Source organism: Lutra lutra, chromosome 2 (genome assembly GCF_902655055.1).
Source record: "Lutra lutra chromosome 2, mLutLut1.2, whole genome shotgun sequence".
Lineage (NCBI taxonomy): Eukaryota > Metazoa > Chordata > Mammalia > Carnivora > Mustelidae > Lutra > Lutra lutra.
The window spans coordinates 89,268,063-89,283,247 of record NC_062279.1 but is presented as its reverse complement, the minus strand read 5'-3'; the positions used below and the strand labels follow the sequence as shown (position 1 = coordinate 89,283,247).

At 35.0% G+C, this 15,185-nt stretch overlaps 1 protein-coding gene across 6 annotated transcripts in view; it reads left to right on the top strand.

Annotated features, from left to right (window-relative positions):
• The window catches only part of KLHL8 (kelch like family member 8), a 62,764-nt gene that overhangs the window by 27,649 nt on the left and 19,930 nt on the right, over window positions 1–15,185 (top strand). For 4 of the 6 annotated variants that reach the window (XM_047717924.1, XM_047717925.1, XM_047717927.1 and 1 more), the window contains 3 exons: window positions 3,523–3,882; window positions 11,994–12,542; window positions 13,987–14,173. In XM_047717924.1, coding sequence (XP_047573880.1) covers window positions 3,661–3,882; window positions 11,994–12,542; window positions 13,987–14,173 — 958 coding nt within the window. In that variant the 5' untranslated portion in view covers window positions 3,523–3,660. The remainder of the gene's footprint in view (window positions 1–3,522; window positions 3,883–11,993; window positions 12,543–13,986; window positions 14,174–15,185) is intronic. The other 2 variants (XM_047717928.1, XM_047717930.1) reach the window with 2 other exon arrangements.

The following is a 15,185-nucleotide window of genomic DNA, read 5'->3' as shown; positions in this document are numbered from 1 at the left end:
ATCTGTCTGTTGGCCATCTGGATATCTTTTTTGCAGAAATGTCTGTTCATGTCTTCTGCCCATTTCTTGATTGGATTATTTGTTCTTTGGGTGTTGAGCTTGATAAGTTCTTTATAGATTTTGTATTCTAGCCTTTTATTTGATATGTCATTTGCACATATCTTCTCCCATTCTGTCAGTTGTCTTTTGGTTTTGTTGACTGTTTCCTTTGCTGTGCAAAAGCTTTTTATCTTGATGCAGCCCCAATAATTCATTTTTGCCCTCGCTTCCCTTGCCTTTGGTGCTATGTCTAGGAAAAATTTGCTGCAGCAAGGTTGAAGAGGTTGTTGCCTGTGTTCTCCTCAAGGATTTTGATGGATTCCTGTCTCACATTGAGGTCCTTCATCTGTTTTGAGTCTATTTTTTTGTATGGTGTAAGGAAATGGTCCAGTTTCATTCTTCGGCATGTGGCTGTCCAATTTTTGCTAAGTATTTTCCTCTTTTCCCTTGGGATTTCTCCTTTGAGTCATTGGTTGTTTAAAATGTAATGATTTTTCCAGTCCCGCCAATTTTCCATTTCTCTTTTGTCATTGATCTCTAAATTCATCCGTTGTATTAGAGAAGATATTTGGTTTGCTGTTTATCTTTTTAAATCTATGAGACTTAATTTGTGGCCTAACAATGGTCTGTTCTGAAAATGTCCCATATGCACTGGAGAAGGATATGTTGGGCATGTTGTTGGGTAAAGTGTTTTTATGTCTTAGACCTAGTGGGTTTATTGTGTTGTATTGTTCTCTATTTCTTCTGTCTGGTTGTTCTTTCCGTTTCCATTTCCATTTGTTTCCAGTGACAAAACAGTTCCAGAATAAGAACTGGTGACTGGAGTATGGAGTCTCCAGTTCTTATTCTGGAACTGTTTTGTCACTTCATTTCTATTAGCTTCTGCTTCATGTATTTTCATGATTTGTCATTATATGCATAAATCTTTGTAATTACTATATCTTCTTGCTATATTGATCTTTTGTTAATATATATTTGTTTCTTGTAATATTTTTTGACTTGAAGTTTATTTTATCTGGTATTAGCATAGCTGTATTTGCTCTATTTTGGTTACTATTTGCATGGAATATTTTTCTCAGTCCTTTCCATTTTAACTTGCTTGTGTCTTTGGATACAACTAATTATTAAATTTTGATTTGAAATTTTTTATTTTTTATTTAGTTTAAAGTGTCCTCTTCCCTTAAGTTGTATAGGAAACAAGATTTGGTGTTACAAATGAAAGTTACACTAATACCAGCTTTTACATTAATAAATGCTTTTTCTTCTTTACATATATTAGTCTCTTAAATCTGTAGAAAACAAAATGTGGTTACAAATCATTACTACAGTAATACTAGCTTTTGTAATTATCCATGTGTTTACTTTTTCTGAACTCTTTATTTTTCCATATGGCTTTGAGTTACTGTTCAGCATTCTTTTCATTTAACCCTGCAGGACTCTCTTGAATATTTCTTACAGGCTAGGTCTAATGGGTCACAAACTCTTCCAGCTTTTGTTTATCTTGGAATGTCTTAATTCCAAGAATAGGTCCCTCACTTTAGGAGACCATTACTGCCAGATATAATATTTTGACAGTTTTTGTCTTTTACTACCTTGGACATATCTGCCCACCCTCTCTGGCTTCTGGAGTTTCTGATAAAAAATCTGCTCCTTCTCTTATAGAGGAATCCTGTATTTGACGATTCACTTTTCTCCTATTGTATTCTTTTAATCTTTGGCTTTTAGAAGCTTGATTATAATGTCTTTGTGTGTTTTCTTCGAGTTCCTCTTATGTAGAAGTTCTTAAATGTTTATATTCATGTTTTGCATCAAATTTGGGACGTTTTCAGTCATTATTTTTTTAAAATATTCCCTCTTCCGGGGGCGCCTGGGTGGCTCGGTGGGTTAAGCCGCTGCCTTCGGCTCAGGTCATGATCCCAGGTCCTGGGTTCGAGCCCCACATCGGGCTTTCTGCTCAGCAGGGAGCCTGCTTCCTCCTCTCTCTCTGCCTGCCTCTCTGCTTACTTGTGATTTCTCTCTGTCAAATAAATAAATAAAATCTTTAAAAAAAAAATATTCCCTCTTCCCCTTTATCTCTTTCTTACTCTTCTAGGATTCCCACAGTGTATATGTTGGTCTGTGTGATATTTCACAAATCTTTTAGGTTCTGCTCAACTTGCTTCATTTTTTTCCAGAGGGCTGATAATTTCCATTGTATTGTCTTCAAGGTTGGTAATTCTTTCTTCTGCTGTTCAAATCTGTCCTGAGTCCCTCTAGTGAATTTGTCATTTCAGTTAATTTACTTTTCAGTTCGGAAACTCTTTTTGGTCTCTATTTAGTTTTATGTTTCTTTGTTTGAGGGTATTGGTTGTTTTCCTGACTTCCATATCTTCCTTTAGTTCTTTGAGCATCTTTGAAAGAGTTGTTTTTAAATTTTCATTTAGTATAAATCCCGTTAGTTCCTTTTTAGGACAGTTTGTTGTTTGTCTGCCTGCCACCCCACCCCTCAATGTGTTCCATCATATGTTTTGTGATTTTTTTTTTGTTGAACACTGGACATTTGAATCTAATAATGTAATTCTGGAAATCAGTGTCCAGATTTAACCCAATTCTTCTTTAAGGTCTGCTATTTTTTGTTACTTTCCCCTCCTCTTTTTTATTATTGTAGGCCATCTGTGTGCTGAAGATCAACCTGAGATATAATTTAAGGTCTTCTTAGGTCTTTTCTGAGCATTTCCCTTGGCATGCGTTGTCACTTTCTAATTTTCCTTGTATATACTCTTGTTTTTTATGTCTTGCTTCTGAAAAGGGAAAACCAAAACTGAAACAAAAATTGAGTGGAAAGGAAGGACACAAACCTTTTAAATTCTCTGGAAGTCACTTCAGCCAAGAGGGAGGGACTTATAACAATAGGTGAAAGTGTATTAACAATGGCTATCTACCTCTTTTATCTACACCTCTGTGATCAGAAGCAGTAGTCAGCAATCAGCAGAGATCCCTGATATTTGGAGAACTGAGTCCTTTTTGTTCACTCTGACTCTTAAAAATTGTGCAAGCTCTCAGGAACATGCACACAGCTTATTACTTGCAACCTGACTGAGGATGTGGAGATGGGCTGCTGCTACTGCTTAAATTGACCAAAATTAAACATGTCAGTTTTTCTGTGGAAATTGCAAGTCTTCAACAGACTCCACAGAGTTCCAAAATAGTTATAGCAGGCAGATTCAGCCAGTGCAATTGTTGCCTAAGTGGGGAAGACAGATTCCTGATGCTTCTATTCCACCATCTTCCCAGAATTTTCAAATTAGATTTTAAAGGAGTCCCTTCACTGGAGTAACTGAGGTAACTTATATGACATTTACCATAAAGCTATGAAGTTAATTGTTCTTTTTAAAGTAATAATTTATGTAGTCATTTTATATATGTAGTTTGGTAAACAATAATTACTAATGATTTTTTTTCTTTGGTGTTTTTTTATGTGTTTTATTTGCTTTTTAATCTCAGGAAACTGGACAACATCAATTTGAGTGGATTTTGAAAAATGTCTAAAGGTTAACGGGTAGCATCTACATTCTGCCTTCTCCCCACTCTTTACAAAAGAATAAATGAGATGTTTGAGAAGAGAGCTATATTAAAAGAGCAATGTTGCAAATGGCTTCAGAATCTGTGAATGCAAAACAAGCTAGGAATCACTGCACAAAGGTGAAAAGGCAGCAGCATCAGCAAATAAAGAATAGGTCTTCAATTAGTGATGGTGATGGAGAAGACTCCTTTATCTTTGAAGCAAATGAAGCTTGGAAAGATTTTCATGGTTCCCTTCTCCGGTTTTATGAAAATGGAGAACTCTGTGATGTCACACTAAAGGTGAGACTCCTTTTTTCTTTTTCAGTCTCTTTATTGCATTATGAAAAATGAGGGTTTCTAGAACCACACAAGGCAAATTTTTGGTGCCATACTTATTACAGTCAAGATGATTTTAGTCTTAGTCCTTTTTTATTGAAGGTGAAAGGACATTAGGAAAGGTACATAAAGGGAGGTTAGCATAAGATAAAATTATTGTACTAATAAATGTTAATATTATTTCTTAGTTAATTTAACTTCTGAGAGTTCTGGAACCTTAAAATGTTAAAGTTAACTATTAGTGAAATTCATAAATTGCTGTAGACCAATAAGCTTTTAACTCATGAATTTAGAAATTACTTAGAAAGGTAGGAAGTCTTGGTGTTTATTCTGTTGCACTAGTGTTTTAGTATATGTTCCTATCCGGTAATTTACCCTCTACCTTAAAACAATTGTCCCTTAAGTGAGATTATCTATATCTGATAGTGAAGTAGAATCTATTCAGACTTGGATAAAAAAGTGTAGTAAATTCTAAGTCTGTGGTCTATAGAATCATGCTATTCTGTTGCAAAAGACAATTTTAGTAAAATTGGAAAAGTGATAAAGCAGTGTGGAAGAACCCGTGTTCTAATTGTTCCTCACTTGTTTAAGGTGATTTTTTACTATTCTTATATGTCACTGTAATATTAAAGATTTTTTGGTGATTCATATGCATTCATGCAGCATTTTCCACCTTTATTTTGCCACTTTGGAGTTTCTTAGATTTTGCTTTCCACTCCTGATCAGACAAGTTTTTAGAGCTGAGTCATAGGGCTTGAAGGCATACTTGAAGAATCAGATCAGAGGACACTCAACAAAAGTCTATAATAAGCTGAAAGCATAGGCTTTGAGTTTCAGGTCCATAATGTCTGGGAGTGTACTATTACATTACAAATAAATGAGCTATATTTTCTTTCCTTAAACTTACTGTCCTTACGTATTTCTGGGCCCTAAGATATTGAGAAGAAAACCATTATATAATTCTAGTTCTGTGTGAAATTTAACCATGTATATGTTTTAATGTAGGAACACTTAAGTTTTTTGTTCTGTATGGTATGTGTAATATTATATATACCATTGTTCTAATTTTCACCTTTGTTGTGAAATTCAGGGACCCACACTAGCTTTGGCAAAAACAAGAAATGTAAAGTCGACTATTTGAATTCAATTACCATTCAGCATATCAGTGTATGAATGGAAAATAGAGTATTACTGATTTTATAAATTTTATGATTGAATTTTAGAATGATATTTACAACATAGTACAAATTTCTTAAGTAAAAAATAGGGATATAGCCATTTTGGGATGAGTGAGAACTAAACTCATAACTTTGTTGTGTAACTTGGGCAATAGATTGAAATAAAACTCCCATACAAACAGTGGTTAAAAACTAAAATACTGTTTTAAACAATGACAGAGATCTTTTGGGAATGAGAAATGCTTCCTTAATTTAAAGGGACTATCATTTTTTCAACTGTACAATAAGAGTGATGGTTTTTGTGAGGGATAAGTGAATTGATACAGGTGAAGTCCTTATGGCAGTGCTTGGTATAGAATAGATAACAAATATCAGCTATTTGGATCATTATGTGTACTATCATTGTTTTTTTCCAAGGGTATCAGATAATTCTGCTATGGTATATTTTGTTCCTATTCATTAGAAAGTGTTACAACTTGAGATGCCTGGGTGTCTCAGTTAAGTGTCTGCCTTTGGCTCAGGTTATGATCCCAGGGTCCTGGGATCAAATCCCTCATCTGGCTCCCTGCTCTTCAGGGAGCCTGCTTCTTCCTCTGTCCATCTCTCCCCCTGCTTTTGCTCTCTTTCTCTGTGACAAATAAATAAAATCTTTAAAAAAAAAAAAAGTGTTACAACTTAATCTTTTAACAGGTCTGTTATTGGATTTCTTTTTTTTCTTTTTCTTTTTTTTTTTAAAGATTTATTTATTTATTTATTTGACAGAGATCACAAGTAGGCAGAGAGGCAGGCAGAGAGGGAGGGGGGAAGCAGGCTCCCCACTGAGCAGAGAACCCAATCCGGGGCTCGATCCCAGGACCCTGGGATCATGACCTGAGCAGAAGGCAGAGGCCCCAACCCACTGAGCCACCCAGGCGCCCCTGGATTTGTTTCTTAATTCTAAGTCAACATTTCTTTAACTGTCATAGAACAACTAAGTCAAATGGGATTATGGACAATTTATAATGCTCAGTTCAACATAAACTTCACCTTCTGTATTCATACAACTTTGAGGATTATTATTTAATATGAAGTCATATTTACATTCTTTTATTAGTATGTTTCCTTCAACCATTATTGCTTTTAGGGCAAACATTTTAGAAAGACCATTGAGCTGGCTAAGTCATTGGAGTGTGTGACTCTTGATCTTGGGGCTGTAATTTAAGCCCTACTTTGGGTATAGAGATTACTTAAAAATAAAATCTTTAGGGGCGCCTGGGTGGCTCAGTTGATTAAGCATCTGCCTTCAGCTCAGGACATGATCCTGGATTGTTGGGATCAAGCCCTGCATTAGACTCCCTGCTCAGTGGGGAGTCTGCTTCTCCCTCTGCCCCTAACTCCACTCGTGCTCTCTCAAATAAATATTTTTTTAAAAAATAAAATCTTTTTAAAAAGGCAGTTGGCCAGATTTATTTTACTATTTGTATATAATGTCATTAGCTGATTTTTAAATTCCAAAATGAGCACCGTTTTATAAATAAATAAGTTTATGTTGGGGAAGGTATGTGCTATGGGGAGTACTGTGAATTGTGTAAGACTGATGAATCACAGACCTGTACCCCTGAAACAAATAATATATGTTAATTTTAAAAAGAGTAAAAAAAAAAAAGTTTATTTAGTATATATTTACTAAGGTCTTACTTACCCTTAGTACATGGAGGGTATAAATAAACTTGGAATTTGAATAATATTCTATTCTTGCTTTGAAGGCATTTGAAGATTTTAGGTATTTATTTGACAGAGAGAAATCAGAGGCAGGCAGAGAGAGCAGTGGGGGCAGGGGTTGTGGGGGGGATGCAGGCTCCCTGCTGAGCAGAGAGCCCAGTGCGGGGCTCCATCCCAGGACCCTGAGATCATGACCTGAGCCGAAGGCAGAGGCTTAACCCCTGAGCCCCCCAAGGCGCCCCATTTGAAGGTATTTGAAATTTAGCCAGAAGATAGGCACAAACACAGCTAACAAGGGTATAATTTAGTGATTGTCATTTTTGTGTTATTTTTTGGGTAGCATAGGAGAAGATTTATAAATTATGCCTGAGAAGTGATTGGAAAGCCTTCACATAAGAAATTATTATCTTGAGGTCATTCCAGGGAGAGGTAAAACTCATTTTTGTATTATTTTGTTTATTAGTGAAAACATTTTAAACTGTATATCCAGTAGCAGATATAAAATTATATAGCGGGCAAGCTTCTTAAGGGCAACAATTTGGTTGGATAAAGGATGGGGAAATTTTTCTTGCAAGGGTATTGCGTGGCACTCATAATGCTTAAATTATACATTATAGATCAATAAGTAACATTTACAAAGATGCTTATACTCACGCTTTATGTAGTTTGAGGAAATGTAATTATTCTTAGTAAAGATCATAGATAATTTTACTTAAAGAGGCTAACAGATTATTAGAGGAAGGAAACCCTCTACATCACCTGTTGATGCAATCACTGAATATGTATTATTCATAATATTTGGCTTTTTTTTTTGAAAGTACAGGTTTCTGTACTTTTTTTAAACAAATGTTTATAGGATTCTAATAAATACTTTCAAGATTAAGTGTCATTATTTTTTGGTATCAAACTTCTAAGTGACCAGGTTAGACAAAGTCCTCCAAAAGATTTCAGGGAAAAAAAAATATATGAACTATATTATAATAGCATACTTCCAGGGGGTAGAAATGATAAAATTATTAGCCTTATAAATGTAACAGATAACTCCTGACTGGAAGGCAGACATAATCTAATAAAGAGAAATGAAAAAGGAGGAGGTGATTTTATATTTAACATTTAAGCATTCTATGTTAATTAGTGTAATAAATGATGGCTTTTACTTTCTGACATTCAAATAATAAATTGATATTTTGATTTTTTTTCCTTAAATTTGAAATTTATTTATTTCATTGTTTTTGCAAATAAGGTATTTTCACCCCATTTTTTTCCAGAAGTTTTTTATTGGCATATATTTAGGCCTTTGTTTTCTATATATGGATTTTGTATATAGCTACCATATTAAGGTCTTTTAAATTTGTAACAGTTTCTTTTTTTTTTTAATTTTATTTTTTATAAACATATAATATATTTTTATCCCCAGGGGTACAGGTCTGTGAATCACCAGGTTTACACACTTCACAGCACTCACCATAGCACATACCCTCCCCAGTGTCCATAATCCCACCCCCCTCCCAACCCCCCTCCCCCCATCAACCCTCAGTTTGTTTTGTGAGATTAAGAGTCACTTATGGTTTGTCTCCCTCCCAATTCCATCTTGTTTCATCTCGCCATTTGCGACGACGTGGATGGAACTAGAGGGTATCATGCTTAGCGAAGTAAGTCAATCGGAGAAAGACAACTATCATATGATCTCCCTGATATGAGGGAGAGGAGATGCAATATGTGGGGTTAAGGGGGTAGGAGAAGAGTAATTGATTATTTTTTAAAAGATTTTATTTACTTATTTGAAAGAGAGACAGTGAAAGAGAGCATGAGAGGGGAGAAGGTCAGAGGGAGAAGTAGACTCCCCATGGAGCCGGGAGCCCAAAGCAGGCCTCGATCCCAGGACTTTAGGATCATGACCTGAGCCGAAGGCAGTTGCTTAATAACCAACTGAGCCAACCAGGCACCTGATATTTTGATTTTTTTCATGTTCAGGAAAGGAGGTATTTAAATATTTGTATTTGTAGATCCTTATTTATTCATCTCTAAAATATTATCCATTGTTTCCATTACTCAGGTTTTTAAAAAGATTTTATTTATTTGTCAGAGAGAGAGAGAGCAAGTGAGAACACACAAGCAGGGGGAGTGGCAGGCCAAGGGAGAAGCAAGTTCCCCACTGAGCAAGAAGCCTGAAGCAGAACTCAATCCCAGGACCCTGGGATCATGACCTGAGCCAAAGGCTTAACTGACTGAGCCACCCAGGCATCCCTCATTTCAAAATTGCTAACTAATGGTGTACTGTATGGTGACTAACATAACATAATAAAAAAATAAAAATTTTTTAAAAAGAGAGGAGAAAAAATAAAAAAATAAATTTCTGATGAAATGTTTTGGTAATTTACTTTTATGTACCAGAACAGAAAATATAGAAATAAACTTCTGGTAATATAATGAAACTTTATAACGTCAAAGAATTAATGCATAGAAAGCCAAATAGTTTGATGTTGCTATTTCATACACATGGCTCAAAGACCTTTTTAAAATTAAGATGGGTATTTATTCTAAAAGGGCATATAGGGGATGTGATTGTATGTATGTGTATTAAATATTCAAGTTTTAGTTTATATGAATCAAAGTAAAATAGCTATTGAAGGACAAAGCCTTATGAACAATATGAAAATAATTTGTGGTCCATTGATTTATACAGCTTGGATAAGAAAGCAGTGTTAATGTTTAACTGGAAATTGTAGAATACTATTTATGTAATGACAGGTTGTTGAAGCAGATTTACGTCACGTGAGATTTACAAATATTTGCATAAAAACTAAATCCCAGTCATGGCATATGCAGATATTCTTAAAAATATATATATATTTTTAGCCTGTTTTAAAAATGTTTAATATCAGGTTTCAGATCCCGCTTTAGGGCTAAAGTAAATTTGAGAACATGCCAAGCTTTCTGCTTTAGTCTAGGTTACACCTTGAATCTCAATAGAATCTAAATCTTGCCTTATAAATTCTTTTTAAAAAATTAAATACAGTATAACTAACAGAAATGATAATCTTGTATTTGTTGAAGGGATATTCATTTTTCCTCCACATTAGTGAAAAAAGGTCAGGGAGGAAGATTTATTAAAAAAAAACCTTTATACATTGTAATACTCCTCAGACCTTTTTCTTTAGAAGTTCTCATTTTAAAATTAATTCCTAAATAATGAGTCTCAACTATAAGTGTATTTATATAGTCAAAATGCTACATGCAAACAGGAAAATTGGTAAAACACTATCCTATTACTTGTACTTAATGATTATTTAACATAAAGTGCTGGGAAAACTGGATACTCAGTACCAAAACCTTCCCCAGATGGAAATAAAGATGTAAGTATTAAACAGTAAAATCATAAAAATACTGGAATACCTGAAGTTAATATTAATGGAATATTAGAATAGTTCCAATTTTAAGCATAGCACCTAAGGCAGAAATCATAAAGACAAGGATTGATTTGATTGTATAAAAATCTATAGGGGGTGAATAAAAACGTACATCATAAAAGAGAAAAGCTTGAAATATATATGACAGATGATTCACACTAAACATATGAGGAGTTCTTAAAAATACATATGAAAAAAGTCATAGAAAAAAGTTCATAGAAGAGATACAGATAGCCCAAAATTAATGAATGATTCAGTATTAGTAAAAGACAAACTGAAACAGTGGGATAATATTTTCATTCATCAAATTGACAAATATTTTTAAATAAGTTACAGCAAAAATATGGCACAAATATTGTAGGTAGATTAGAAATAGACAATTTATCAGTATGTATCCAAACTGCACCTAAACTTTGAAATACCATTTCTACTTTTAGAAATTTATCTATAGGTGATAATGGAGTGTGAACAGGTTCAGTGACAGCAAAGTTTATTGTGTCATTTACAACAGCAAACTATTAACAGTAGTGTAATTTTTTATCAAATAAGGTGCTAAGATTTCATCACTTTTTATTATATTATTTCAAAATAATTTAAGAAATGAAAAACTTTAGTTAAGCTTATAGTAAATACTGCTAAATAATGGTTTATTATTTCTGTGCTTCGGTGTTCTCACTGATAAATTGTGAATCTTTTTTTTAAGATTTTATTTATTTATTGGACAGAGAGAGAGAGATCACAAGTAGGCAGAGAGGCAGGCAGAGAGAGAGGAGGAAGCAGGCTCCCCGCTGAGCAGAGAGCCCGATGCGGGGCTCGATCCCAGCACTCTGGGATCACGACCTGAGCTGAAGGCAGAGGCTTAACCCACTGAGCCACCCAGGCGCCCCAATTGTGAATCTTAATAGTACCTACTTATATAGGGGCATTGGGACCATTAAGTGAGTTAATACATGAAAAGCACTTAGAATAGTACCTGACATGGTGACTATAATTAATAATACTGTGTTGTATATTAGAAGTTGCTAAGAAAAGAGATCTTTTTTTAAAATGAAATTGTTTATTTATGTGAGAACAGAGTGCATGTCCCAGCACAGGTAGGGGGTGGGGTAGAGGGAGAGAATCCCAAACAGACTTCCCACTGAGTGTGGAGCCCAACTCAGGGCTTGTTCTCATGACCCGTTGGAGATTAGGAACTAAGCCAAAACCAAGAGATGGGTGCCCAACTCACTGAGCCACCCAGATGCCCCTAAGAGAAGAGATCTTAAAAAGCTCTTATCACAGGGAAAGAAAAAGTTGTAATTATGTGAGGTATTAGTTACTAAATGTTGTAGTATTCATTTCATGATATATATATGTATGAAATGACTGTGTTGAACAACTTAAATTTACAAAATGTCATGGTCAGTTATAGCAATAAAACTGGAAAAAAGTTTTTTTAAAAAAGGGACACACAGATCAAAAACAAGAATAGTGCCCAAGTAGTGCTAGAGGATGTGTCTTCTCATTCATTCACAGAATGCTCCTGAAATTTGAGATAATATAAAAATCATAGTTTATGACTTTAGTATATATACATAAATAGACAATATATAGATGATAAGTGGCTTATTTGGAAGAAAAAAATTGCAACTGGCCTACATTAAAATAAGTGACCAAAGGATTGCATTGTTAGAACAAATATACTAAATCTGTGTGGGTTTTGTCCCTGCTACCACATGCTCAATGCTGATCTAAAACTGATTTTTATATTAAACTGAGTCTCCTTTTGTTTTTTTGTTTTGAATAGGTTGGCTCAAAGCTCATCTCTTGTCACAAACTAGTATTGGCTTGTGTTATCCCCTACTTCAGAGCCATGTTTCTCTCTGAAATGGCTGAAGCCAAGCAAACACTGATTGAGATCAGAGATTTTGATGGTGATGCAATAGAAGACTTGGTTAAATTTGTCTATTCTTCACGGCTCACTTTGACTGTTGACAATGTCCAGCCTCTCTTATACGCAGCCTGTATTCTACAGGTTGAACTGGTGGCTAGAGCTTGTTGTGAATACATGAAGTTACATTTTCATCCCTCCAACTGCCTGGCAGTGAGAGCCTTTGCTGAAAGTCACAACCGAATAGACTTAATGGACATGGCGGATCAGTATGCCTGTGAGCATTTTACTGAAGTAGTGGAGTGTGAAGACTTTGTAAGTGTGTCACCCCAACATCTCCATAAGCTTTTGTCCTCCAGTGATTTAAATATTGAGAATGAAAAGCAGGTCTATAGTGCAGCCATCAAGTGGCTTCTTGCAAATCCTCAGCATCATTCCAAATGGTTGGATGAAACACTTGCACAGGTAGGGACTGAAATAAGATTGTGTGTAGAAATGAAGTGATATGGAAGCAAATTAGAGTGTTTGGTTGATCATGAATAGTGTAGATTATCCAAAGGAATGTAGAAATCCTTGTGTAATACAATGTGAAAAATGGCTTTCTCTTTACTTCACTATTTACTCACTGTGCTATTTAAGGATAAGTCTGAATTTGTTACATTTAATTAGAAATATCATTCTTTGTTTTTTAACCTGAATGTTGAAGTAGCACTTTGAAACTGTAGTAATAAATATTTTATTTATGCTGATAGAAACAGGTTCTGAGGAAACAGCTCTAAGTAACTATTGTTTTATAATGAAGTTTCTAAATTGTAGTGAATTACTTTCCTATCTGGAAAGAACCACAAGACATAACTTTCCATTTTCTTTCCTCACCACAGTTTCACTTCTGTAATCTCAGAAACGTGGCTTTTTTCTTACTTACTTATTTACTTATTTACCTACTTACTTACTGTCAACGGGGTAACCTGGGTAGGGAGATAATAAATGGGCCTTAGAATTACTTTGAGGAGCACCTGGGTGGCTCAGTGAGTTGAGCCTTTGCCTTCAGCTCAGGTCGTGATCTCAGGGTCATGGGATCGAGTCCTGTATCAGGCTCTCTGCTTGGCAGGGAGCCTGCTTCCTCCTCTCTCTTTGCCTGCCTCTCTGCCTACTTGTGATCTCTCTCTGTCAGATATATAAATAAAATCTGTTAAAAAAAAAAAAAAGAATTACTTTGAAAATAAGTTTGTCACAGAAACAAAAAGTTTCATTATTTTGCAGCTATCTTATTGGTGTGTATGCATATGTACTTTTAACTCCAAATCACATTACCTGGTTTGATCATCCCCTTAATCCACTAGAAAACCAGTGCATCTTTAAGGGAAGAAAGGTGAGTGCCTCTATTTAAAGTGGGGATGCATCCCTGACTTAATATATAACCTTCCAAGGTGACTGATTTGGAGAAAACAACACTGATTTCATATTATGAATGTTTCTGTGTTCAAGTAACAAAGAAATCCCGTTTCCATTTGGTCAGTTTGGCTTTAAAAGGCCAAAAAAACCCCAAACAAGGCAATTTTGTTTTGATTGTGCCTTTTCTCTAGCAGCAGTGGGGCCTTGTGATTATGACACTACCATTTTTGGAAGTGAGAAACTTGAATGAATACAACTGAATTATTTTATCCAGTCTACTTAGATCTGTATGTAAAGGGGGGAGGATGCATTTAATATGTAATCTGATTTCGTTAGATCATACTAGAAATCACTTTAGTACTTGGCTCATTGAACTTCTTCACATGTTAGAAAGGCTTTGTGTGGTAAATGAGTTTTAAAAAGACAACTCAAAATACTTAAAATACTACAAAGTAGAGTGTGAGCTAACTAATTACAAATTAAATTTTACATTTGTGATTATTCATGATCTTAGGTTCGTTTGCCATTGTTGCCAGTTGATTTTCTTATGGGTGTTGTGGCAAAAGAACAGATTGTCAAGCAAAATCTAAAATGTAGAGATTTATTGGATGAAGCAAGAAATTACCATCTTCACTTGAGTAGCAGAGCAGTACCTGACTTTGAATACTCCATTCGGACTACCCCAAGGAAGCGAACTGCTGGTAATTAAATTACTCATTTTATCATCTCTACTGGAAGGATTATATTCCCAAACTTAATTGTAAGATGATTAGTATCTGATTACCTTAAAGTGGTAGTAATTGGCAAGTAAGGTCATATGTGAATCTTACTAGACATGATTCAGGTAGTTTTGCCAATAAGCCAATTTTTTAAAAAGCCTTAAGTCCTGTGAACTTTGAAGAGCCTGCTGAAATAGCTCTCTCTTTCCCTCCTTTTTTAAAGGTTTTCTTGATACTTTCAGCAGAGTTAATTTCTCTATCATTTGTACTTTTAGAATACTTCGTTTGCACTTGTTTTATTTTACTGTGTTGCACTGAAATTTATTTGACATGTTTTGAGCTCTTCAGAGACAGGTAAATACCTTATTCACGTTTATATTTCTAGTGCCAAGGATGGAATGTGACACATATTTTGTGTTTAAATATTACTAGATTTTGTGTTTTATTAAAAGAAAGGCACTAGGGGTGCCTGGGTGGCTCAGTAGGTTAAGCCACTGCCTTCGGCTCAGGTCATGATCTCAGGGTCCTGGGATCAAGCCCTGCATCGGGCTCTCTGCTCAGCAGGGAGCCTGCTTCCTCCTCTCTCTCTGCCTGCCTCTCTGCCTGCTTGTGATCTCTCTTTGTCAAATAAATAAATAAAAATCTTAAAAAAAAAAAAAGAAGAAGAAGAAGAAAGGCACTAAATGGGGCCCCTGGCTGACTCAGTTGGAAGAGCAATCTGACTCTTCATCTTGGGGTCATGAATTTAGCCCCATGTTGAGTGTGCAGATTACCAAAAAATTTTTTTTAAAAACTGAAAGGCACTAATTACATTTAAAATTTGTATAATAGATTATGTTAGACTCTTAGAGTCTAAAGGTCTTATATTTAAGTAGGCATGCAGCTTTACCTTTATTTGCCATAATTTTCAAACTATATTTTCCTAATAGTTCATGTTCACTTATGTTACTTTTTACAAGTATGAAAAATATATTTGAGGGATGATGGAAAGGAA